The sequence below is a fragment of the Tursiops truncatus genome, chromosome 9, assembly GCF_011762595.2.
Source record: "Tursiops truncatus isolate mTurTru1 chromosome 9, mTurTru1.mat.Y, whole genome shotgun sequence".
NCBI classification, from domain to species: Eukaryota; Metazoa; Chordata; class Mammalia; order Artiodactyla; family Delphinidae; genus Tursiops; species Tursiops truncatus.
The window spans coordinates 93,525,824-93,551,451 of record NC_047042.1 but is presented as its reverse complement, the minus strand read 5'-3'; the positions used below and the strand labels follow the sequence as shown (position 1 = coordinate 93,551,451).

Sequence of the window (25,628 nt, the reverse complement as noted above, 5' to 3'; positions counted from 1 at the left end):
TCTTTTATTAAATACTTAATCAGTGGGTGCTTGAAAGGCTTCACCTTTTGTTTCTTAGTTGAGTATTTAATAATTTATAAGAAAACACACAGAGGGAATTTCTTACTCTATTTAATGTGAAAAATACTTTCCTAAAAAGGTTATGAATAATTATACCTCAAGGTCAGGGTTTCGCTACCTTGGCACTTTTGACGTGTTGGGCAGATGATTTTCTGTTACGGGAGCTTGCCTTGTGTAAGAATCTTAGCAGCATCCCCGCCCTCTGCCCGCTAGATGCCAGTAGCACCCCTCCCTGCAGTCATGACAACCAAAGATGTCTCCAGACATTGCCCAGTTCCTTGGGAGGCGGCAGGGGACCACCGCTGGTTAAGGACCACTGCTCTAAATCACTGTTTGTAAGTAAGAGATTCTGGTAGTAGTGTTAAGCATTCTACTAAATAAAGTGAAACTCTCCCCTGGGAGGGAGGGAGTATAATTTAACCGTTAAAATCAGAAGACATTTTGGCAATATCGCCTCTTCTTCCTGCCGTAGGGAGGTGTCTGGTGAAGATGTGTAGATTTTGCTCCAGATCTAAACGTCTGTGCTGGGTTGCTTTGGAAGAAGCTAATTTCCCAGGGACAAGAATCTTTGGATGCGTCCGCTCTTGTGCCTTTCTTATGGGGCACAAGGGTAGGCAGGTGGTTGGAGTGGGGCGGGATCTGCCTTATTGCCAAGAATGCGAGCAAGGGCTTTCTCGGCTGCCCCCTTGTGGCCCTGTGATGCTATTGCAAATCATGCCTCTGCCTGCTTCCCTGGGAACCATTCAGACACCACTGCCCTCTGTTTTTGCTGGATTCTGGAGTTTGCCACCCAAAGGAGGCCGGGTCTCCATAAACCTGGTTGGGGTTCCCAGATAAAATACAAGACAGAGTTGAATTTGAATTTCAGATAAACAACAAATAAGTTGTTAGTATATGTGTGGCCCACATATTGCATGAGACATACTTATATTAAAAACTTATTTTCTGTGTATCTAAAATTCAGCTCTAACCGAGCATCCTCGTGTTTTTACTTGGTAAATCTGGCAAGCCCCATTCGAACAATATCTCCCTGCCCTTCCCAGGCCAGTAGGGCAGTCAGCAGAGGCCAGAAACAGAACGCGTATGGACTGGAGGTTTGGGAGAGACATTTATGGGCATCAGAGGTGTGTCAGGACCAAGGGGGACATCTTTGGGGCTGCCACTGACTAGCCTCCTCCCTCACGTCTTAGGAAGCAGGGAGGAGACTCTGCGCTTGGGTCAGAAGCCCCCTTGGACTTATTCCTAGCTTTGCCATTAACCTTCAGTCAAAATGGGGCACGAAACTAGAAGCTAATTGGAGGGGGGCAGAGAAAGTTTACAAAGATGAGAAAGTGGCTGATCTCTGACCTCAAGGGCCCCTAGTGTAGAGGAAGAGACAGATGCTAATCACAGAACACAGTGAAAATGCTAAAATGAAAGTAAGGCCAGAGGAGAGGGTGGAAAACTTCCTGCTGTGTGGGGGGGTGTGTGTGTCTGTGTGTGTGTGTGGCTTTGGGCAAATTGTTGGGAAAGGTAGTGGTGATGGTAGTGCTGATGGGGGTGGGGGGGTGGAAGGTGTAACAAACTTGTTTTGCAGCTGTGTGCGCATGCCAAGCATACTATTTTTTACTTAGATTATACGTTTGCCTAAGGTTGGCTTAGGGGGCGGCCTGATGGAGATAATGAGGAAGGACAGTAAAGCCAAACCACCTTCTGGCATTGCTACAATTCACTCCTTCTACAGGTAGTGGCAATGAGTGTCTGCCGTACGCTGGGCATATTCCCAGGCACGGCGAGCACGGAACAGAGTGATTAGGGCGGGTGGGGGATTAGAGTCCAGGTGGAAGGAGAGTTGAGTTATAGCACAGGAATGGGGAGGATGGTGTGCCCTGGGGTGGCGAGGCTGAAATGCCGGGTGGAGGGCCAATGAGAGGAAGAGAGCATGGAAAAGGAGTTGCACAAAGGCTCCAGAGGATTTCTGAGATTCTTCTCCTGGGTGTTTAAGGAGCCATCAGACTTCTGTGAACTGTGGCTGCATCTGCCGTTTAGAGAGAGTATCTTGGTGGCATCCCGAAGAATGGATTGAGGAAAACAGGGGTGCAGGGAAAGAGGATATTTTGCTAATCCTGGCCTAGAGAATGAGGACGTGCATCAGCAGGAATGAGAGGGCAGGGACTGAACGGAGAGGGATGTTGAATTGGCAGGTGGCTGCCTGCGTGGCCTGACGCGGGGAGCTGGGGCCAGCATTCAGGGAGGTGGACGTGTCGTGCTCTTTCCTCCTCTCCTGAGCACCCGCTCACCCCCAGCTCGTGGAGTCGATTTCCTGCTACTATGGGTTCTTCGGTGTATGAGCTCCTGTTCACATAACTGGCCATCTGTGGGTAAATAACATTATTTCATTCACTCCCGTAGAAAGACCAAGTAGTTCTGGGCCAGGAGAGAAAATTAAATAAAAGGGACCCCGTGTGTCTTAGTTGGGCTAAGTTTTGATATTACAAAAGGTTTTTTAGTTCGTTGTAGGTGTAAGACTGGAAAGTCAAAGAAGATGATTCTTTGCCTAAAACAAGTGAGAAGCAGATAGAAAGTAGGGAGAGACTGTAATGTGATGTCGGGGCCAAAAGGAAAAAAAGGACCCACGGTTGCTTCTCGATTGACCCCCAGATATGCCGTTGTAGGAAGGAAAGTGCCAGAATCAAAGGGCTTTGCCGAGGTCTAAAGAGGCGAGCATCCAGGGCTGAGAGTCCGCCTGCCGACGCGAGGGACGCGGGTTCGTGCCCCGGTGCGGGAGGATCCCACATGCCGCGGAGCGGCTGGGCCCATGAGCCATGGCCGCTGCGCCTGCGCGTCCGGAGCCTGTGCTCCGCAACGGGAGAGGCCGCAACAGTGAGAGGCCCGCGTACCGCAAAAAAAAAAAAAAAGCGAGCATCACACAACAGGAGGAAAATCTGCCAGCTTCTACGTGTCAGCCTCCTCCGCAAATATGAGGAAGGAATTCCTTGTACCCTTAGTCCATGAAAACAAAGCTTATCTTGGAGAGTAATCGCAAGGCTTTGAGTGAAGCTCAAACAGGGTCCCTCCAGAGGTCAATAGGTCAGGAGGTGAATGAGCATTTTAACTGAAACTCCTCCCTCTATAAGCCAGGTGCACAGATCACACACACACCCTGGTCACAGCACCCAGGGGAAAGGAAGGCAGTTCCTGACATTCTCCCACGCAAGCTAAAGGGGGAAGAAGTTGCTTTGGGTTAACTAACGGGTCAGAGAAAGAGAGATCAGGCGGCGCTTCCCCCCCTCCCCCGACGGCCCCACCTCTCTGGATGAGGACCCTTGGAATTCGTTGCCACCGAGGGGTATGACAGACCTGGCTCCACAAGCGGACCTGCTCCCCTCCCTTGTAGGATCTGGGAGTCTCCTCTCCTCACAGCTGCCAAAGAGAACGATATCCAGGCTCTCGTCAAGCTGCTCAAATATGAAGCCTGCGATGTCCACCAGAAAGGTACGGCGCCTCTCCCCCCGGGTCAGCCCTGTGCACGCGCTCGCCCTCCACCAGCCTCCTGCCAGTACAGCCCCGGGACCTTCTGCTGTGGGCCCCCAGGTCTCTCCAGTCCCCATTCCCCTGCTCCAGCAAAGCCATGTGACTCTTTCTGTCAACGTCAGGAGCCCTGGGGGAGACGGCGCTGCACGTGGCGGCCCTCTATGACCACCTGGAGGCCGCCATCGTGCTGATGGAGGCCGCCCCGGAGCTGGTCGACGAGCCCATTACCTCTGAGCTGTATGAAGGTGAGAGGCCAAGGGGCTCAGGGCGGAGGGAGGAGCGACCAGCTCACTGTTTCAGGGCAGTCCTGGTGGTGGATAATTTGGGGAAACCAAGAGGGAACGTGAGCCCCCCTCCTCTGTACCCCCCTCTTCATGTCCCTTCTTCCTCAGCATCCTCAGTGCAGCTCATTCGAGCACCACCCCGAGATGGAAAGGCCTAGAGTGGGAAGAGGCAGGCGGCAGCTGGGTCCCCTGGGAACCCCCACCCCATCCTGCCCGCTAAAGGCTGCCCTGGTGAAGAGGACCCTGTGGAGATTCGGGAGGGACCCCCTGCAGGATCCTGGAGACACACCCCATGACAAGAGCTCTCTTGTCCAGGTCAGACGGCACTGCACATGGCCATCATGAACCAGAATGTGAACTTGGTGAAAGCCCTGCTCGCCCACGGGGCCAGCGTCTCTGCAAGGGCGGTAGGCTCAGCCTTCTGCCTCAGTCCCCACAACCTCCTCTACTTTGGTGAGAGCCAGAGCCAGGGCCAGGGCTGGGAGGGTGGGGAGGGGGCCAAGAGCAAAGGGAGGGCAGGCTGCGGGGGCTCCATGCCGGGGGAAGCTGGGAGGGTTCCGCCCTCCTCAGGCTGAAGGTCAGAGCCAGCCCCCCGACGCAGGGCCCCCTGCACCGTCCCCGCCTCTGGTTCTGCTGACAAGCGTCCCCAGGCCCAGAGCTGAGACGTGGGGAGGGAGAGGCAGTCCCCTGGAGAGACTGCCCATCCCAGCCTGCACCCTCAAGCCACGGGGCCCTCTGCACCCCCAGGGGAGCACCCTTTGTCCTTTGCGGCCTGCATGGGCAGCGAGGAGACCGTGAGGCTGCTCATTGAGCACGGCGCTGACATCCGGGCCCAGGACTCCCTGGGTGAGAGCCGGGCTGGAGGGGGAGCTGAGCTGGGTGGCAGAGGAGGGGCCGGGACAGCCCTCAGGTCCACCCGGGCGCGGGTTGGGGGGGGGTCATGGGGAGCATCAGGGACTCTAGTCCCGGTGGCCATGTGACAGCCCGTGTCCTCCCCCAGGAAACACAGTGTTGCACATCCTCGTTCTGCAGCCCAGCAAAACCTTTGCCTGCCAGATGTACAACCTGCTGCTGTCCTACGACGGGCACCGGGACCACCTGCAGTCCCTGGACCTCGTGCCCAATCACCAGGGCCTCACCCCCTTCAAGCTGGCTGGAGTGGAGGGCAACACCACGGTGAGGGACCCGCCCCCAGTCCCCCCGTGTTCTTCTCCTGACCTTCATCTTACGTTTCTGGCCCTTTGAGGAAATAGGTCTGTCACCAGTTATCCCTGATGCTGAGGTCCCGTTTTCAGCTTCAGTTGGAATTTCTTCCGCAGCCCCTGTCTCTCTTGCCCACTTTCTCTCCCCTGAGTTGTTGGGGACTTACAGGGTCTAGATCCCACCCTGGAGTGGTCTGAAATGCCCACGTCCTCTTGTCCTTCCAGCCCACAAGCAGCAGCCCTGCATCCTCTCACCTCTTGTTTCCAAGCTCTAGAGGGAGTTACGGGGGAAGAGGAGGAACTCGGAGCCTGGCATGAAGATGGGTTCTTTTGCCCGCAAGGCTGTGGTCTTTGAGTAAACAGCGAGCACCCTTTCAGGGGTGCTGTGCTCTGGGCAAGCTTCCCAGCCACACCCTGTGACCGTCCCCTTTGCTTGCTCCTGCACCCCCAACCTTAGATGTTCCAGCACCTGATGCAGAAGCGGAAGCACATCCAGTGGACGTGCGGGCCGCTGACCTCCACTCTCTACGACCTCACAGAGATCGACTCCTCAGGGGAGGAGCAGTCCCTGCTGGAGCTGATCGTCACCTCCAAGAAGCGGGAGGTGCGCGGTACGGGGAGGGGGGAGGAGGGGGTGTGGTCTTCAGGGTAGGGAGCAGCGGGGGAGGGGAGTCAGGGTCTCCGAGCTGCTCGCTCTCCTCTTGTTCTGCTGCAGGCTCGCCAGATCCTGGACCAGACGCCAGTGAAGGAGCTGGTGAACCTCAAGTGGAAGAGATATGGGTGGCCATACTTCTGCGTGCTGGCTGCCATATACCTGCTGTACCTGGTCTGCTTTACCACGTGCTGTGTCTACCGCCCCCTCAATCCCAGGACCCACAACCAAACTGACCCCCGGGACAATACCGTCCTACAGCAGAAGCTACTTCAGGTGACACCCTAGGAGGAGCGGAGCTTCAGGCGGGATCCAGCTCTCTGCCCTTTCTTCCACGTGAATCACGTTCCCGTCTTACCACCCACGTTTCTCCCTTGCTTAAGTCTCAAATACACAGGCACAAATTCAAAATACATGCACACAGAAACATACCGATGCTCTAAGAGCAGAGTTTGAGAGCGCCAACCTTAACAGGTTAAAAAGACTGGTTTGTGACCCTAGACAAGGACGCTGACTTGTACCCAGGGGCAGGCTGGGAAGCCCCGAGTCCTCTGACCACGTCTCTCCCCTCAGGAGGCCTATGTGACCCCCGAGGATCACCTCCGACTGGTGGGGGAGCTGGTGTCCGTCTTCGGAGCTGTGATCATTCTGCTCATAGAGGTGTGTGGTGGTCGGGATCCGGGGGTGAGGCTGTCTGCCGTGGGGATCCAGCCCGAGCCTCAGTCTCCAAGGGCCTTCGTGTCTTCCTGGTCTCTCTCCAGATTCCAGACATCTTCCGCGTGGGGGTCACTCGCTTCTTTGGACAGACCATCCTTGGAGGACCGTTCCACGTGCTCTTGTGAGCCTCCTTCCTCTCACCCCCGTCCCTTTCCTCACCAAGGCTGTAGTTTTACTCCCCGGATCCCTAACCTCTGGAGAACGCCAGTTCCAGAGGCCCCTCTCTGATGTGTGTGTGACCCTGTGTATCGAGCTTACAGAGGTTGAACCTGAGTGTGTGGGCACCATTTCCATCACCCCCTTGCTCTTGGACCCCCAGGGTCATCCCAGTCTCGCTCTCATCACCCCCCCTCTGCTCTCCCCCCAGCATCACCTATGCCTGCATGGTGCTGGTAACCATGGTGATGAGGCTCACCAACACCAACGGGGAGGTGGTACCCATGTCCTTCGCCCTGGTGCTGGGCTGGTGCAACGTCATGTACTTTGCCCGAGGATTCCAGATGCTGGGCCCCTTCACCGTCATGATCCAGAAGGTCTGTGCTGCCTCCTGAGCTTTCTAGAGAAAGGTCCTAGAGCAGGGGCTGCAAACATTTCTGTAAAGGGTCAGACAACAGAGGTCTCAGGCTCGGAGAGCCACATATAATCTGTTCGATTTTCTTTTTTCTCTTCCTCCTTTAAAATGTTTTTCAATCCTTCAAACATGTAAAATTCTTGTTCAAGGGCCAACCGCAACTGACCAAGTAGATGTGGCCAGCAGGCCAGTTTGCCAACCCTATGGGAGAGGGGTGGAGCTGTTAGACGTCTCAGGGTTAGACCTCTTAGAGGCTGGGAGGGGCATTTGCTCAAGGGATTGATGCGCAGCTGTCCTCCCTTCCCTCCCCTCCGTCTAGATGATTTTTGGCGATCTGATGAGGTTCTGCTGGCTGATGGCTGTGGTCATCCTGGGCTTTGCCTCAGGTACGTCGTCTCCGATGGGAGCCCTGGGCTGGAGGAAACTAGATAGCACAGAATACCTCTGGATAGACTTGGTGGGGGGCGGGGGAGGGGGAGGTGGGAAGGCAGGCAGAGGTAAGAGGAGGCCGTAGGATCTAAGGATGGGCTGTCCCTCAGGAGTGTTAGGGGGCGGTGGCTCTCGGGATCAGGAGGGTGAGCCCTATGGAAACTAAGGGAATGAAAGAACCCAAAGCGCGGAGTGAGGCAGGGCTGGGATGGTGGTGGTGGAGAGGAAGGGAAAACAGCACTGAAATGGGCAGCAAAGAGCTGGCTACGGTTTATTCACATGTAACTCTCACCCCCTGGGGTGGAGCAGCCTTCTTTATCATCTTCCAGACAGAGGACCCTAACGAGCTGGGCCATTTCTACAGTTACCCCATGGCGCTGTTCAGCACCTTCGAGCTGTTCCTCACCATCATTGATGGCCCTGCCAACTACACCGTGGATCTGCCCTTCATGTACAGCGTCACCTACGCTGCCTTCGCCATCATTGCCGCCCTTCTCATGCTCAACCTCCTCATCGCTATGATGGGTGACACTCACTGGCGCGTGGCCCACGAGCGGGACGAGCTCTGGAGGGCCCAGGTGAGCGCCCCCTGGTGGCTGGGAGGGTTAGTGCAAGTCATTCCCTTCCTGCTAAGGACGGGGGGTGGGGGGGGGCCAAACTCAGAGGCCGGATATTTTGACCCCCCCAACATAGGTTTGGACGGTTAGCGCACAGTACAGATTATGCAAAGTGCACAGAACTGGATTAGCAATACGACTGAGCAATACTGGAATAGCTGAAAAGAATTCCTCACCATTTTCTCAAAAAGTCAAATCTGTCTTTTCTAGAATCATCAAGAAATGACGCTTAGTAGTGGCTACTACAGCATTCAGTAAATTTTGTTATTGAATAAAAAAGCTGGAGTATCACATCTTTCTGGCAATAGTTAAGTCTTCAAAATCTGACCCAGAAAAATTGGACCTGTTAAAAGTAATGCCACACAAACTCCCTATATAGCAGAAACTATCTTCAGTCAGGTAATTGTGATGGGGACAAAAGAACGAATTGGATCAAATCATCATTTAAAAATACAAAATAATTTATCTCAACAAAAATAATTTCAGCAAAATAAATGGAAGTCCCTCAAATTGGATGGCATCTAACTGTGTTGTGTAGAAAATGGAGTTAAAAAAAAGCGTAAGCTGGCTAAACAGGGTTTGCTGATGAAAATATTTTTTTCCATGCGAATGTATTGATATGAGATTTCTCTGCAAGATGTTTGTGTTTCTAAGTGGCCTTTACACCTGTAGGGCCAAAATATTCTGCAGCCCTGCAGACCCTTTCTCTTTGCTCTGCCCTCCTTCCTGTCTCCTTGGAGCAAGGTCTCCCCACCTGCTGCAGGACCAGCCCGGCCCGGATGTCAGGTCACGGGTGAAGTGCTGTAGGGCTCAAGGCCCATCCACTCTCGCCCGCAGAAGAGAGCTGACAAAGCTGCCACTGCCGTCCCCACCTCAGGGGTGTTGGCACCTCTGGGAAACCATGAGTTTCCCAGATGTTGCTCAACTGTTTTCCCTCTGCCTGGCGTCCTCTCCTCTCCTGGTCTGCACCCAGCCTCTGATTTCGTCCTCTTTTGTCCCCACACGCAGGTCGTGGCCACCACAGTGATGCTGGAAAAGAAGCTGCCTCGCTGCCTGTGGCCTCGCTCCGGGATCTGCGGGCGCAAGTTCGGGCTGGGGGACCGTTGGTTCCTGCGGTGAGTGACAGCGGGGGCTGGCGTCCCTCTGCTCAACCTCCTGCCCCCAGGGACCCTGTGCAGGCCTGTGTGCTCCCTAGGCTTCAGGCCTCGCTGGGAGAAAGGGGCCTGCTAGGTTCCTGGGCCCTGAAAGCATCCCCAGAGCTGCTGGACTCAACTCTGTGCTGCTTCCCGAGGCCTGGCACCCCCTGTGCCCACTCGGGCTGCAGACAAGGGAAAAGGGCACCAGCAGTAGGGTTGGGCGGGGCCAGGAGACAAGGGCTGGTCCAAGGTCAGCCTCTCCAACTCTTCCTTCCCCGCCGCCAGGGTGGAAGACAGACAGGATCTCAACCGGCAGCGCGTCCGGCGCTATGCGCAGGCCTTCTGCAACGCAGGCTCCGAAGATGACATGGAAGGACGGGGGCTGGGTGGCCCCCACCTGTCCCTTCCTGCCCCCTCAGTGTCTCGAAGTACTTCCCGCAGCAGCACGAACTGGGAGAGGCTGCGGGAAGCGACCCGGAGAGAGCGGAGGGGGACGATGACCATGGCTCTGGAGGACGGGCAGTGCTGGGAGTACCAGATCTGAGTGTCTCCGCCCACACTGGTGCCCAGCAGCATCAAGAAGCAAAGCCTAGACCTCTCATCTGCCAGGTCCAGAGGGTAGAACACAATAAAGGGAAACCAAGGAGCAGGCCCACGCCTCATGGGAAGCACAGGGCCCAGCGCGAATAAGGACCCAGCTTCAACCACCCTGGCGGCTGCACTCTCTGAGCCAAGCACTTTAAGAAAGGCTTGCTGCCTCGGGCACTGGTCTCCACCCCGGTGTCACAGCTGCAGACAGTGGAGGAGGCTGGGGAAAGGTGTAATGAGGGAATGGGTACCGCCTGGTGGGGAAGCCACCTCCTACCTTCCAATAAAGTCCTTCCTGCTGTCCTTGTGCACCCTCCTCTGCGGTGTGGTCTTCCTGGCCCTGCCTCTCTGCTCCAAGGCCTTCCCACCCCTTCCCTGCAGACCGAGGCCTCACCACACCTCCAACTTGCAAAAATCCCTTCTTTCCCTTTAATGTGGGGGAGGGCGGTGGAGGGGCAGAGGACCAGGGAGTGAGGCGTCCCCAGGCTCGGGGTTAGCGTGGCAGGCGGGCGCTTCTCACGGTGGCCACATCTCCCATGTCCTCCTTGGACCTGCGTCCAGGACTGGGCCACGGGCATTCTCAGTTCACAGCTCTCTGCCCGGGGCTCAGACCTCCACAGAGCCCGGCGGCCTCAGGTGCTGCTGTAGGAGCTGGATGTGGTGTAGCAGCTTCTTCTGGTGGCCGGCCAGGGTGATGCCCAGGGTTGGCAGGTCTCTGGTGGGGAAGGAGTGGATTAAATCGGGGCCAGTGTCTCCAAGATCCCAGGCACCACCCCTGCCCTGGGGCCTGGGCTCCCCTCCCCCACTTCTCCCTGCTTACTCCAGGCTGAGCTGAGCCACGTCACTGAAGGTGTGGAGGCCAGACTGGGAGAAGCTGTCCTGGTAGCACTCCAGGCCGATGGCCGAGAGCCAGGCCTGGGGGGAGTCCAGAGAGGGAAAGTCCAGGGCCACGGGGTTCAGAAGGGCCTGGGAAGGTCTGAGGGGGAGGGGCAGGCAGGTCAATGTCCCCTCTTCATCCTAGGCCCCTTCACCTCAGTTTTCTTTTTGGTTTGCCTCATCCCTCCTTGGCTTTCCCACGCTTTAGTCCCAAGCTCCAGACCTGTCCCTGGGGCTCCCGCCGGAGTGCTCTGCTCCCTGCAGAGTGTCTGGCTTGCGGATCATCTTGTCAAACGCAGCCACCAGCTGGTCAAAGTGAGGTCGCTGGGTACGATCCTTCTGCCAAGTGTCCAGCATAAGCAGGTGTAGTCCAGGCGGACAGCCTGGAGGCGGGGGCAGCCGGAACTCCTGCTCTATTGCATTTAGTACCTGGGGGTTAGAGGAAGCACATGGTGCTCGGAGGCTATCGCTAGTGGAAAGGAATGTATTGTCAGGTAACCATGAGGTTGGAAAGGAACTTAAAAGATATGGAAAATGAGAGCCACGAATGGAGGGCTTCGAATGTGTGAGTCTGTGAAGGCTGGTGGGCTGGAGGGATAGCGGTGGGGAATCGGCAGTGTCTAGGTCAAGAGCTCACCTCCTGGTCACGCATGTCCCAGTAGGGCCGTTCTCCGTAACTCATCACTTCCCACATCACTATCCCAAAGCTCCAGACGTCGCTGGATGTTGTATGTTTCCCGTGTGCAATGACCTCTGGGGCTGCCCAGCGAAGCATACAGCTTGGGCCCTGAGGGGTGGGGTTGAAAGTAACAACAGCAATAATCAGAGCGGTGGTCCTAGCTATTGATCAGCTACTACCTGCTCAGATATGCGTCAGGGGTTTCACATCAAGCCTCTCGTTTAATCCCACAACAACCCTGGAGCATAGACGCCGTTATCTTCATTTTGCAGATGCAAAGCCTGAAGCATCCAGAAGTACAAACTTGCGCAAAGTCACAGAGCTCGAGGGTGGCGTGTTCACGACCTGTACCCAGCGGCTCTGACACTAGTCAGCGTTAGGGAAGGGCAGGAGGTGGTTCTAGGACTCCCACCCTCCCAGTCCCCTTTCTTCCCCAGTGTCCTCAGTCCCTGAAATCCCTCCATCCCACAGGTGAGCTCTGCCCCTTCAGACACTAAGATACACCACCTGAGGCATCCACCGCCGCAGTTCCAGCTCAGCCTCCGGCGCCCCCTGAGGGATGCGGGGCCCCAAGGCTGTGCTCTCACCTGAGGACTGTGGCCAAGACGAGCCACTTTGCACACTAGGTGGCTGTTCACCAGCACACTGTGGGCAGAGAGTGCACGGTGGACGAAGGCGAAGCTGGACAGGTAGTGCATGGCGGCGGCCACGCCCCGCTGCATGGCCACCAGCTGCAGGCTGCTGAACTGGCCCTCCCGCTGCTGTGGGATGGGGGGGCAGAGGTCAGCCAAGGGGTGGGGGACCTCGGCACATCACGCAGAGACACTGGCACCAAAAGGCAAAGGGACCTGGGGATCAGCGAACGGTCTGGGAATGAAGGACGGAGACCCTGGAGGTGGGGCAGCAGGGAGTGAACGCATAGACAGGGCTCTGCCTCCCGGACAGTTGAGAACTGCCCACCTTCCCGGCCCGAGCCGCCCCCCACACCTTGCCACCAGCCTGACTGACCCTCAGGAAGCTGTCCAGGGGGCCCAGCTCCATGAGCTCCGTCACCACCATGAGGGGCCGGCTCTTGGTGACCACGCCCTCCAGCCGCAGGATGTTGGGGTGCTGAAACTGGCCCAGCACTGCGGCCTGGCCTAGGAAGGCCATCTGCAGGCTCTCGGCGCCTCCGCTCCACAGGGCCTGGATGGCCACGGCCTGCTCCCGCCGTCCCCGGGGCTGCAGGCGGCCCCGGCGCACCTCCCCGAAGGAGCCTGGGAGAGCAGGTGTAGGCTGGGGGGTCTCCAGGCAGGACTCAGTGTCCTGCCCTGTTTAGGAGGGACCCTGCTGGGACCCCTTCCGTGCCCTCCCTCTGCCATACCTGCTCCAATGACCTCCTCGATCTTCATGTACGTGGGATCGACCTCCCGTGCGAATTCTCGGATGGCCTGGCAGGGGTCCTCGTAGGTGGAGGGGTCGACGTAGTACTTCACCCCTAGCCCTGCAGGCACACGGGGTCCATTACGAGGACGTGTGCAGGCGGGCGGCCCACGCACCCCAGGCACACTCTCTCACTGCCGAAGACGGTGCCCAGGAGCTGCCCTCAACCCTGGGGGGCCCAGCCTTGCCTGGTGCCCTCCCGGCCCCCACCCCATCCCATCCCATCCCAGCCACACCCACACCTGGGCTGCTGTACTGCTGCAGCTGCTCCGTGTAGCCAGTTCCACGCCGCTTCCTGGGGGACAAACCAGAGTCATGCAATCACACTCCCTCTCCCGTTTCCTCCCCAGTCTGCCCACGAAGGCCAAGGTCCTGCCAAGGATCAGTGGCTCAAAGGAGCTGGGCCCCAGGGCGGGGGCTGGGTGGTGGCGGAGGACACTCGTGGGCGCTTCTGCAGGGAACCTCGGGGCCATCAGGGCTTGGGACCGAGCTTTGGAGAGTACAGTGCTGGGCCATGGCGGGGAGAGACTCACCTCTGGAAGACGAGAGCCAGCACGGTGATGGCCGCCAGCAGGAGGAAGGCCAGCGCCCCCAGGATGGACCCAACCACCAAGGATAGTCTCTCAGGAAGCTGGGCGGACAGCTCACCTGGAGAACCAGCCACCCAGAGTCACAGGTGTGAGAGATCTCACACACCGCCCCACAAGCACCCACTTCCCCACACAGCCCCGAAGGTCGGTGGGCAGCCACTCTCCCGGCCTGGAGGGTTTGGGGTGAAGGTTCAAGGCCTGGATGGTTCCTGGACCCCTCCTCACTATGCCTTGGGCCGCCCCCGCCCCGTCCAGACCTCCTCTCACCTTGAGGCAGCGTCTGGAAGTAGACCTTGCCCCCGTACGGGCCGTGGCCTGCGGCCGTCCGTGCCCGCACCTGGAAGCCATAGATGTGGCCAGGGCTCAGCTGGGTCACGGTGGCCGTGTTGGTCTCGCTGGTCAGGATGAAGGAGTGGGATTCATCTTCTGCCTGGGGGTGACAGCCGCTCACTCCCTGCCAGCTGTGGGGGCCCCTCGCCCCCTGCTCCTACCCACGCCCCTCGCAGCCCCTGCGGCAGGGCTCCGAGGCGCCTCCCGTCTCCCCACCTCCAGCCCCGCTGCGGAGCACTTCCGGCTCCCACCATCCCCGCCGGGCGCCCCTCTGCTCCCCACCTGGTCATAGTAGCGGAGCTGATAGTCCAGGATGTTCCCGTTGGTCTGGTCGGGCTGTGGCCAGGACACAGTGATGCTGCTGGAGGCCCGGCTCACCTGGTGCACAGCAGGGACTGCGGAGGGAACTGGAGTGGGGGGTTAGCGGCGGCCTCCAGGGTCGGGAGAGCGGGAGAGGGTTCTAGGGAGGTGACTGGCAGCTCAGGGGAGGGCGAGGCTCACCTGCGTAGCTGGTGCTGACATTGATGGCTGCAGCCTGGGGAGGGTCGGGGCTGAGCTCCGACACCCCGTTGACGGCCTGCACCTCCAAGATGTAGGGCACGTGTGCCCGGAGCCCCCCAACGAGCACGCGGCTCTCAGTCAGGCCCCTCTGGCGGGGGTCGAAATGCACCTCATCCCTGCAGCGGCGACAAGCGCCCTTGCCGCCCGCTCCACACTCCTTGCACACGACGTTGAAGAGCAGGTCCCCGCGTCCCCCCAGCTCCTGAGGCAGGCGCCAGTGCAGCATGAGCGCAGAGCCCTGCACCTCAAACCACAGCTCCTGAGGGGCCGACGGGGGCGCTGGGGAGGGCGTGTGCAGGGCAGGGAAGGGCCCGGAAGACGGGAGTCGTGGGGCGGGGGTGATTGGGGAAGGAAGGAGGCAGGGGAGGGAGGACGGCCCGGAGGGAGGAGACAGAAAGCAGGGGAAAGCAGAGAAGGCAGATGGGGCGAGAGAGGAAGGAGGTGGGCGAGGTGGGGGAAGGAGGCGGGGAAGGAGGCGGGGAAGAAAAGCAAGGACACAGGAGAAAGAAGTCACTGCAAATGCAAACCAGCTGCCCCTCGTTGCCCTCCAGGCTCAACCCCAGCTGCCCCGTGTTGCCCTCCAGGCTCAACCCCAGCTGCCCCTTGTTGCCCTCCAGGCTCAACCCCAGCTGCCCCGTGTTGCCCTCCAGGCTCTCCCTCTCCTGGTCCCACTCCCATCCCACGCCCATCCCTGGGGCCGGGGTCGGGGGAGGAGTGGGGGAACTCACCAGTGCAGGGGGCCTCTGGGGGGTCGGAGCTGGCCCGGTAGAAGCCCTCCAGGCAGGGGCACGCAGGGGCCGCAGGGTCAGGGGCGAGGCTGCGGGCAGGGCACGGTGAGCAGGGGGCATTCCCAGCCGAGGCCTTGTAGGACCCCCTGGGGCAGGCTGAGGGGCAGAGGAGGGTAGAGGCCTCAGGCCCCCCCGTCCATCCCCTCCTGAGCCCCCCACACCCGCACACAGCCATCCTCCCAGCCTTCCGAGATCTATCTCCCCGTCACCCTCTCTCCCCTCTCTCCCTCCCTCAGCCAGACGTTACTTCTGCCTTTTTGCTGGCACGGGATCACGTTTCCATTGACGGAAAAAGTGAGGTGTGGTCGGGGCTACAGCAGAGCAAGCGCCAGATGCAGCCGCCTGGCTCGACCGCATATCCTCCCTCTGCCGCAGAATCATCCTTTACAGCTGTATCCACGGCCTTCTACCTGCCTCCTGGTCACCTGGCCCTGGGGTGAACCACCCCCAGCTAGCTGGCAAATGCGGACAAAGGACCCCATTCCAAGACAGCCTAGGAGCTTAAGTCCTTTCATCTCCATCCCTTCTTAGGCCTGCAGCCGTAGGACCCCCAGCAATCGCTGTGGAAGGCTCAGATGGGCTGCTGAGAGCAAGGCTGTGCGCTTTAGGAAATAAATCTGGAGAAAACAGGCGTCCTTTCCTAAGATAACTTATTCCGGGCCTTCTGGGGACAAAATGAAGTGTGGGCTCGTTCAGGAGAGGATCCCAAAGGTGGGGGGCGAGTGCAAGGGCGCGGGGTCTCACCTTGGCAGGCCTTGTCTCCGCGAGCCGGCTCGTGCCCGGGCTGGCAGCGGCAGCCCCCGACGGCTACCATCCACTTGCCCTCCCCGTTACAGTGCAGCCTGGGAGGGCTGCCTCCTGCCTGGGCCCCTCCTCCATCCTCCTCGGGCTCTGCGTGCGCCACACAGGTGCCCACGGCCGCCACCAGGGAGGCCCCCCCGGCCCCACTGGCCTGCGTCTCAGGAAAGGTGGCGAAGGCGCGGACCATGGAGGGGCAGGCGTAGGAGAAGAGCCTGACCGCCACGAGGGCCAGGCAGGCCCCGGTGTCCTGGAAGGCCACGTAGAAGCCCCGCTGGGTCAAGGGCCCGAAGCTCCGCTCCTTAACGTTCAGCTGGAGCCCCGCCCGCTGCCCCGCCCCGCGCGGGCCGACCGCCCACGCTGAGGAGGCGGGGAAACTCTCATCCGCCGCGATCGTGTCCACCTTGGTCCAGCGTTTGAGGTGCCAGGAGGAGATGCTGTCGGAGCTGTCGGGCTCCTCGGCCTGGCGGTAGTAAAGCGTGAAGGTCTCCCGGCAGGTGCCCCCCGCCACGCCCAGGCTGGAGCAGGCCCGCACGGAGAAGTGCAGCCGGATGTGCGCTCTCTGGGCCCCTCGCCGCTCCACAAAGTGTGTCTGTAGCCAGTTGTCCTGCCCGGGGCCGGGAGGGGCCCCGGCCACGTGGCATGCCTCGAAGGTCCGAGTCAGGCGTTGCTGGTCATCCAGAACACTCACTTCGTCCCACTGCAGGGAGGACCACAAAGGGCATTAGCTGCTCCAGGCTGGAAAGGCGCAGGGAGGCGGGGGCATATCCCTCCAGGTGAAACTTAGCATTAATGACATGCAAAGCAGCTGAGGATACCCGGAAGTCCTGCTCCTCTGGCGGGCAGGCATCTTGTCAACACGATGGGGGGGGGGGGCGTTGGGTTCACAATGAAAGTGTGACACTCACCCCACCTGGTGGGTAGGTGAGCCAGCCAATCTCAGATGTCTCTCCAGTGGTGTCCAGCAATACCTCTGCCCAGTGATAAGAAGGGGCACGCGGTTAGCAGGCCTTCAGCCAGCAGGTCTCACCCCACCCCATTCCCATTAGGAAAAAGAGAACTGCCCGGCTCCTTGAATTCACTAAGGAGCACAGCTGTCTGTCGGGAGCCTTTCTCTGAAACCCGCCCCCTTCCCTTCCCCCTTCAGGTGTCTTCATCCTTTCCTGCCTCTTCTGAATCTTTCCCACTTCCCATCAGTGCTGGCTCTCCCCTGGCAGGTCGGGGTGGGGGGGTTCTCCCGTCTCCCCTCCCCCTTACCTTCCAGAGCCAGGACTGAGGATACCAGCACCAGGACCCACAGGCCACACAGCATGCCCGCCGCCCTGCTCCCTGACGGGGCAGCCCGCTCAGCAGCCATGAGGCATCTTCAGGGCTCCCACCATTGCTCTGGCCGCCACCCCGCTCCCAGGTGGGGCTGCTGCTTCGTAGACTGGGGTCTGCAGCCAAGCTGGCTTCCTAGGGAGACACAAAGGACCAGAGGAGGCCGGTGGGAGGGAATCGCATCGCTTCAGAGCTGGCCCTGGGTCTCCCCCTGTAGCCCGCAAAGTGCCCCGGCACCAAGCATGGGTGAGGGCCGGCAGGAGGCTGACTCTCTCCTGACCTGTGTCAAGTCCACCATCTTAGAGGACCATGTGCCCGGTCACCCACTCCGCTCCACAGGTGACCCACCTCTGAGCATCTGTTTCTCGTGGCCCTCCCTTTTAGAGCACCGGGTAGTTCTGGGCCAGTCTTACCCCTTTGCTTCTGGAAGGAGCTCTTCAAGTTCTTTCTCTTCATGTATTCTCCTCCCTTCCTCCTACGGCCACCCTGCATAGAAAATCAGAAGATTCTTCTCATTAAAAGCAGGCGAGTTAGAAGCTACTCCTTCCCTGGGGACACACGGTTCCCCCTGCCCAACACCTCCCAACCCCCATCAGACTCGGATACTCTAGACATTTCAGAGAGGCAGTGAAGCGAGAGGGACTGAAGAAGGAGAGCTGAGGGGTATGACGGGAGGGAGGGTGTGAGAGCAGATGCAGAAAAGAACATAGGTGGAAAGATTCCATCTGATAAAGGAGCCAGGACAGAGAAGGGATAGAGCTATGTAGGTCTGGCATACCTACATTTTATGAACCAAGGTCCTCTCTCCACAAGGGGCACATTTTTCCTCTGGCTTTCGGAAAACTAAATGTATGCCTCACGTACATGAAAAGACAGACGCTCCCTAGTTTGCTCACAGCGAAAGGGAGGCATGTTGAAACAACAGTGCAATGCCATTTTGTTCTATGAGATTAACAATGCCTGGGTGGGGAAGGTATGAGAAACAGGCTCTCTCGCGTTCATTGCGCATACAGGCTCAGGTTGGTGTATCCTCTTAGAAGGACAGTTGGTGCTGTCTATCCAGCAGCTTCACTTCTAAGAATCTGTCCTTCAGGTATCGTCTACTTGGATCCTTTTGCACAGATGTTCGAACAAGAATATTTACTGCAGCCTTGCTTGTAAGGGAAAAGACTGTAAAGTAACTGTTCAGCAATAGGAAGATGGTTAAAAAGCTATGGCATAATCTTCAGAAGGAATAAGGGCTAGTGTTTATACACTGATATGAAAATAATTTCCAAGTGAAAGTACATAGTCCGTTGCAGAGCCATATACGGTATGCTCCCGACTGATGGGTAACTTAAGAAGGACCTGCATATACATATGTACGTAAGGATCTTTAAGAAAGGTAGACAAAACCTGGGAAGAAGGGGAGAGGGAGAGGATGGGGGCTAGTGCAAGGGACACTTACATATCCCCTTAAATTTTTATATATTAAAAATCTTGCATACATATTATTTTTCAATGAAATCATTAAAATTTCATTCAAATCCATAAATAATAACTGTTTAATAAAATGAATCAAAATAGTGTTCATGCTCTCCAAATGATTTCACGCTTTTATGTAAAACATTCCCGAGCCTTAAGAAGCGCAGCGCTGCGGCTCACAAGCACGTGCCCAGGAGCCCTGGCTGCCTCCAGGGTCACGGTGAAGACGAGCAGGCTCAGACCTTTCTTTGCTGGTTGGTCTAGGGTTAGTGGTGAGCTACGTCTCTCCTTGTGACTGAGTCTCAAAAGTCTGTGAGTTGCGTGGACAGTAGACGTCATTTATTTCTCTTGAGAAGAAAACAAGAGGCATGCTTCTCAAAAGACACGAGTTTGAGAGTAAAAAAAAAAAGTCAATCGGAAGTTGGGACCTAAAAATTACACATTTCACACTGAAGCTGAAACTAAGCAATTAAACTGTATTTAATTTTGATAAATATGAGAATCATGATTTGATTTCTGTTCATCTAATTTTTTCAGTGTAGGCTGGCTATGCTGTAAGCTGAAGCCATCAGCGTTATCTCCAGGTGGTTTTCATGAAAAGACACCATTTCTGCATCTGCAAGGGCAGACATGGATGTCTGCCAAGTAGCCACTGAAATTTACCTTTCATGCCTCTAGAACCCTATATGAGAAACAGAGAGTTCAATTTATAGCCTACGGAGGCAAGGAAGGAGCATTTGCCAAATCTTCACGTTGTATATCTTACACAATTGTAAGTTGTAACCTTACACAATATTATATGTCAATTGTATCTCAGTAAAGCTGGGGGGAAAAAGAAGCATTTCCATAGGGCAAATTATTCCTAAGAAACAGAGGTTCTTTGCAAATCCTGTCCCAAATGCTACTAGAATCATTCACATATAAAATAAATGTTTCAAGAAGAACCAGGAGATGGGAAAATAAAAAGCACTGTCCCATCATCAACGGCTGTTTAAAGACTACCCTAAAGTAATTCATGTTGTAGACATACACCCCGCCCCAACTCTCAGTGACTTAATTTGGAGGCATGCTTGACACACCAGGCAGACCAGATTCTGTCTGAAGAAACTTATTTATAACCTTCGGTCTTCTGGATCCGAACCAAAAAGAGGTCCTCATCAAACAGCAGAAGTACACTTCTGGGTACTTGAAGGTCCTCAACCATTTCTCTGACAAATGGTCACAGAGTCTTTAGGAAGGCTGTTATCAAGAACTGAAAATGCCAGCAGAACGTCTTTAAACAATGAAGGCTATAACACCATTTGCCCAGCAGACAGTCTTTAAAATAGCCTCTTTCAGTTAGAACATGGATGGATTCTGGAATCTGTACAAAGAAGAAACTATAAGTACCATGTCTTCTTAAACTTATAACTAGACAAATCATCATGGAGAAGGAATAATGAACACTTTGGAATAGCCCAGTGAATTGTTTTTGAGAGACAGCAAAACATGAGAGAAAAGGATGCCCTGCAGATCATATCAGCTGTGCAGTATGGAACAGTCTAGAAGATGAATGGCCAAGCATTTGCTTTGAGGACCCACAATACAAGTAACACGGTGGCTTGTGGCTACAATAGGGCGTGTGCGCATAGCCTTAGTATGCATCTTGATGACAACATGAAGCTAGCCTCTCTCCAGAAGATCCAGAGAAGAGCAGAAGCAATGATAAAACACGCTAAATCCATTCAGTTTCTGTCGTCAAAAGGAATCAGGAAGAAAAGAATAAAGTGGAGACATCACATGTAGATTGCCACAAGTCATTTTTTGAAATTTTACAAAGAACAAAGACATTCATTAAAAAGAAATGGTTGAGGACCTTCAAGTACCCAGAAGTGTACTTTTGCTGTTTGATGAGGACCTCTTTTAGATCCAGATCCAGAAGACTGAAGGTTAAAAATAAGTTTCCTCAGAAAAAAACTGTTGCTGAGTGAGACTAGGAAGTTAGGTCAGTTCTTACGTATCAAACAAAGTAGATAAGTCCAAGTCTTTTATTTTTTAATGTATAAAAAGAAACTGAGTGTACCTCTATGGTAAGGATAAAAATAAGGATAGAGGGAACTTTATTAAGACACGGAAGAAATTTTTGTCAACTAATTCCTGCCACTGCAGATTCTTTTGAAACAAGATTCAAAGGCAGAAATATAAGTGACAACACGCAGCTCCATCCCATGCCTAGAATACGAAACAAGCAGGACTCAGAACCTGATTTTCAAAGGTGCCTTCAACTGAGGCTGAGGACGAGGAGATCTTTCCGCGTTTGGTCCAGGAGTGCGCCCTGGGAGCAGCCAATCACATCCCTGCTGCCACACAGACAGAGACAGGCCTCCGTAAGGCCAGGCCCCTCACCCTCTTCCCTGTGGCCTGCTTGAGATTCCTCTATCTCCTCCAGCTCATGAAAGGAATCGGTCACGGTTTAGAAATCCTCTAACCCTTGAAAAAGCAGAAAACTGATCTCCATCAGGAAAACATTCACATTTCAGATGTGTATTGGTTTTAAAAACATAAAACACCAGGAGCAGCAGAAATGTGGATGTAAAATGATAGCTCAGAAAATGAGACTGATGAGACAAAGTTTCTTGTGATAAAAATTGCATTCTATGACCAGATTGTTTTTTTTCTCAGTTCCTCTTCTGGTTATACCATTTTATATCTTTTTGATACAGTAGGGACACGAGAGCCACAAGCCTGCTACATTTCTTTAGTTTACAAAAACATGACAGTTTCATAGGCATCAGGATTACATTTTGTTTTCACAAAATGGCAAAGATTAAAGATGTGTAGAATTTTAGCTTCTAAATCATAGCTTATGAGTTCTGTTGTCTATAAAAGTGAAAGATTTAAAAATAAATGAGTAAATCTGTAAGAATTTAAAAAGTTTACTGCGCTCAAATTAAAATGCTAAATATGATAATTTATGAACAAACCAAGCTGACTTAAATATAATTTATGCACCTCGATCCATAAAGCGAATTTTTAAAAATTAAATAATCTAAGCCCAGTGAGCTTGGACGAAGGTTATGGCAAAAGATATATTGGGCCAGTAAAATTGGTTACTGTAGGAGCATGGGGGAGCAGTTATTAACTGTCTCTTATACATACTTGAATTGTTTTTCTTGTTACAATGAGCATATCTTATTTTTATAATGAAAATCTCATAATTAGAATCTAGACAAAAAAGGAAAATATTTATAAAACTTAGACTAGTATAGCATGTTTACAATTTATCCTCCCTGCCCTGTGCCCTCTAAGTTTCAAAACATGTAGAAATTTTCATCTGTAAGAAGAAAGCAGAGAGGGAGAGGCAGCAGGACCTGGCAATGAATGAGTGAAATAATGTCAACAATAAAAGCAAAATAACTTCTATCCCTGGATAGCCTTTAAGCTTATCTCCCAAGAAGTTCAAACTGTCCCACTGATCATGCCATGCTTTTCTTACAGGATGTCACGCATCCTGTAAGCAAAGGCCTGCAACTTCAAAGAGAAAGAGGGGGACCGAGAGGTCTATACACTCGGAACGCACATGGGGCATCACCGCAAAGTGAGCCCCGACAGGGAAGCAGAGCAGCCTGCAAGGGCCAGCAGGGCGAGGGAAGGTCCCAAGGGCAAAGAGGCCAATGGTTTTAAGTGGTTGGTGTGTCTCACACCTGTTAGCTGCAGGGTCAGCGTGGGAGGGGTCAGCACCACAGGCCCTGTCGTCTGTCCTGTTCTGCAGCTGTTAAATGCCCAGGAAATTCCAGTATAATCCTTGCTCAGCTTAATGCTGCTGCCTCTACCCCTTAATCTCTACCTTGGTCTCGGTAGGTCTCTTTGAGATCTGGCCACCCGCCCTGAAAAGGATCCCAGAGGCCTTTAAGGAGGCATCCAGAGCAGACAGTGAGAGGTAGCTTTCCTCCGGCGCTTCTAGCCCCTGCTGCCCTGGCTGGAGAAGCCAACGTGCGGATTGGCTAGGACACACTGGCTAGCACACTGTCCCAGCAGAGGACGGTGCTATGTCCCTGGAGGCCTCCAGCCCCGAAGAATGTCCCCCAGAGCACGCAGAGGCAGACAAATGTGCCTCCCACTCCCCGGCTGGCTGTGGAGCTGGGGGAGGCTTTTAAGATGCAGGCGGTGTCTGGGTCTAGCCAGACAGCCACTTAGAACGAGCCACTCTGGCTGTGCATGATGGGGGGACATGCATGGTCCTGGTAAAGGGCCTCAGGGAGGGTGTTGGAGCAGTTGCTGCATATACAGGAGAGATGAGTAAGTGGAACATTGTGGAAGAAAGCCCATGAGTGCCAGGACCGGTGCCCGTGAGAGCAAGTGTGAGAATGTGTAAGGGAGAGTGTATATAAGGTGACATGGGAGGGGAGCAGGAGAGTATGCGCTGGGTGTGTGTGTGTGTGTGTGTGTGTGTGTGTGTGTGGCAGCAGGCACATCCCTGCACATCCCCAGTGGTCCTCACGCTGCTGGCATATGCCCATGAGCCCTTCCCCCTCACCCTGGGTCTGTCCCTACTCCACCCCTAGTTGTCAACCTCTCTCTGCCCCGGGAGTTGTTCCTGTGGAAACACCTGGGCTGGGAGAGGAAGGTACGCAGGGAAGTAGAGAAAGGGAAACCTCAGGGTCAAAGCCCCCCAAACCCAAGCATCTCCATTCCACCTGGTGGGGACACAAGGCCAAGGGCCCAGCTCTGGAGATGGTGATCCGCTGGGAGAGCATCTGGCCCTGCCCGGAGGAGGGATGGTCCTGCCGGTCCTCTGCTCAGCCCATCACTGCCTGTTGCTCCCTGGCATTCTGATGACAGAGAGGCCCTTGCCTCCCATCTTCTCGTGCCCTGAAGGAACCGACAGACTCTAAAGGAGTCCTCTTCCCCAGGTCACTAGGCAGGTACGTACATAGGAGCCCGCACCCTAATCTTCCTGCAATAAAAAATGTGCATTGCCCTGAAAGAGCCAAGCGGCCCCTCTGAACAGCACCTGGCAAGTCTCAGAGCCCCAGTGCCCATCACTTGGGCAGTTTCCCTGGACTGCCAGCTTCCCACAGCTCCTTTCCCACTAAACGGGCATCTCTCCTTCTAGAGCCTGAGTCAAGTTCCCTGGGCGGGCGCAGGGCCCGGGGTTAACTGACTGGGAACAGGCCCAGCCACTTCTCTCCCTGGGCACTGCCAGGGACATTACAACATCGGCTATGCTGGGCCCCTGCCAGCTCCCCCAGGGATGGGAGGAGAGAGGGGGCCAGACAGCCAAGACTGGTGGGTTGGGGTGTCGGGCAGGCAGGGCCACGCACCCACATGTAAAGCGAGCGGGTGGAGCTGGGGCAGCAGCAAGCAATAGACTTTGGCTGTAATTTGGGCGTCAGGGCTGCGGACCATGGAACCAAGCCTTCCCTCCACTCCAGGGCTTCTGGGTGGTGATGGGGCCGCGGGAGCAGGATAGGCTGTGGGGAGCTGAGGGCAGGTGTGCGATCCACCTCCTTGCCCCTCCCAGCTCCGCCGGGATTGGAGACATGCCCCTGGAGTCGGAGGGGTGGGCAATCCCCTTCATGAGGCTGGGAGCCCGGCCTCTTCCAGGACCCCTAGATCAGGAACCCCTATATCCGAGCCAACCGAGTGTCTCTGGAAACACCGTGGGGGATCGCAGCAGCAGGCTTATCGGGGTGTCACTGACGGCTCGTTACAGGCGGGGGTGGGGTGGGAGCCAGGCTGGCCGGGTCCGCACCCCTCCCGAAGCCCGCTCTCGCTTTGGGGACGGAGACTCAGCACTCCCCCACGAGGACCCCCGGCTCTGCAGAGGCCCTGTCTGGAGGGCCCCTTTACTTCTGCAAACCCGAATTCCTGTCCCCAGGCACGCAGGCCCCCGGCCCCCCACGCCGCCTGCGACCCCCGGGCTCACCTTCGCGCCGGCCGCAGGCTCAGCAGGTCTGCACCCCTCGAGGCCCCGCGCTGGAGCCGGGGCTCCGGGCGCTCACCGGGGCCGCCCGCCTCTCCGCTCGGGTGCAGGGACCAACCTTCTCCGCGGCGCGGGTCCGCGCGGCGGCAGGGGCTGCTCCGGAGGCGGGGCGCCGGGGACCGTGAGGGGCCCGCGTCGCGCTCGCCGGCGCCGCGCTGGGTCGCGGGTCCCGCCGCCCGCTGCTCTGCTCCCGAGCGGCGGCCGAAGCGAGCGCAGCCCGGCCCGCCCCCTCCGCGTCCCTCCCCGCCCGGCCCGCCCCCTCTCCGGCCCCTTCGGCCGCCCTCCCTCTCCCCTCTTCCGGGGAACCCAGCCCGCCCTCTCGGCCTCGGCGGCGAGTACGCGGCGCCCGCTCCGCGGCCCCGGCGCGCGGGGCTCGCCCGGGGCCTGCCCGTCCGCCGGGCCAGGGGACGTGGGCGCGGAGGATGGCGTGCGGGCCGGGCTGGGGGAGGCGGCCCGCCGGGCGGCCGGGAGCTCCGTTTAAAGCCCCCGGGGCGGGTGCGGGCTCCGGCGCTTGGAGAGCTGCGCCACTGGTACCCAGGGCAGGGCAGGGGCACCCGCGCCCCCTCGCCTCCCCTGCTTTTCTGCTTCAACTCCAGGAACTAAACCCGCTGTTTTAGTTCCCACTCAGATTTGAACTAAGGTGGGCGTGAGCTGAGAAAAAGAGAAAAGAAGGAGAAGGGGGTGGAGGGAAAGACAAACTGAGAATTTAGAGGGTGCGGAGGTGGGCTGGGGGTGGATAGGCAGTCAGGGTACGAAAGGGGCTCGGATCTAGCCTTCAGCTGTGCTCCGCGTTGGAGACGCTGGATCTTGCTCAGCTGGGGCTTCTGACTCCACCCGCCCTCCCTCCCTCCTCTCCGAAGGGCAGGGAAGCCTGGGTCTCAAAGGGGAAGCCCCGAGGTCGGTGCCAGGAACTTACACTGCCGGGCAAGTCGCTGGACCTCTGGGAGCCTCTTGCCTCGCCCGCTCCCCAGAGAGAAATTCCCCACACGGATGAGAGGCGGTGGAAGGTACTCGCAGCGGGTGCCTGGAAGGGTTGAGGAACGGAGGGGGCGCCGCGAGGAAAAAA

General features: G+C 56.4%; 2 protein-coding genes across 7 annotated transcripts in view; one reads left to right on the top strand and one right to left on the bottom strand.

The window, feature by feature from the left end:
- LOC117313631 (transient receptor potential cation channel subfamily V member 6-like) overlaps positions 1-10,085 on the top strand; it is a 14,303-nt gene extending 4,218 nt beyond the window's left edge. The window contains exons 2-15 of one of the 3 annotated variants that reach the window (XM_033863390.2): positions 3,437-3,534; positions 3,696-3,818; positions 4,173-4,310; positions 4,605-4,703; positions 4,858-5,033; positions 5,517-5,663; positions 5,775-5,987; positions 6,285-6,371; positions 6,473-6,549; positions 6,796-6,961; positions 7,319-7,385; positions 7,738-8,006; positions 9,054-9,160; positions 9,467-10,085. In XM_033863390.2, coding sequence (XP_033719281.1) covers positions 3,437-3,534; positions 3,696-3,818; positions 4,173-4,310; positions 4,605-4,703; positions 4,858-5,033; positions 5,517-5,663; positions 5,775-5,987; positions 6,285-6,371; positions 6,473-6,549; positions 6,796-6,961; positions 7,319-7,385; positions 7,738-8,006; positions 9,054-9,160; positions 9,467-9,725 — 2,026 coding nt within the window. In that variant the 3' untranslated portion in view covers positions 9,726-10,085. Of the gene's footprint in view, positions 1-3,436; positions 3,535-3,695; positions 3,819-4,172; positions 4,311-4,604; positions 4,704-4,857; positions 5,034-5,516; positions 5,664-5,774; positions 5,988-6,284; positions 6,372-6,472; positions 6,550-6,795; positions 6,962-7,318; positions 7,386-7,737; positions 8,007-9,053; positions 9,161-9,466 lie in introns of those variants that run through there. The other 2 variants (XM_073810025.1, XM_073810026.1) reach the window with 2 other exon arrangements.
- Positions 6,141-25,628, bottom strand: EPHB6 (EPH receptor B6). 4 transcript variants are annotated; one of them, XM_033863387.2, is made up of 18 exons: positions 25,479-25,628; positions 17,547-17,619; positions 17,071-17,268; positions 16,722-16,786; positions 15,760-16,513; positions 14,956-15,111; positions 14,168-14,506; positions 13,949-14,073; positions 13,604-13,766; positions 13,280-13,394; positions 12,989-13,041; positions 12,688-12,807; positions 12,333-12,580; positions 11,912-12,085; positions 11,283-11,432; positions 10,869-11,074; positions 10,590-10,745; positions 8,485-10,484 (listed from the first exon to the last, which is right to left on the bottom strand). In XM_033863387.2, exons 3-18 carry the CDS (start codon positions 17,168-17,170, stop codon positions 10,376-10,378), a joined length of 3,033 nt encoding a protein of 1,010 aa, XP_033719278.1. In that variant the 5' UTR covers positions 17,171-17,268; positions 17,547-17,619; positions 25,479-25,628; the 3' UTR covers positions 8,485-10,375. The 4 variants fall into 4 exon arrangements, with proteins under 4 accessions (XP_033719280.1, XP_033719278.1, XP_033719279.1 ...); XM_033863388.2 differs by lacking the exon at positions 25,479-25,628 and adding an exon at positions 24,506-24,645 and having other exon boundaries at positions 17,482-17,619; XM_033863386.2 differs by lacking the exon at positions 25,479-25,628 and adding an exon at positions 24,506-24,645.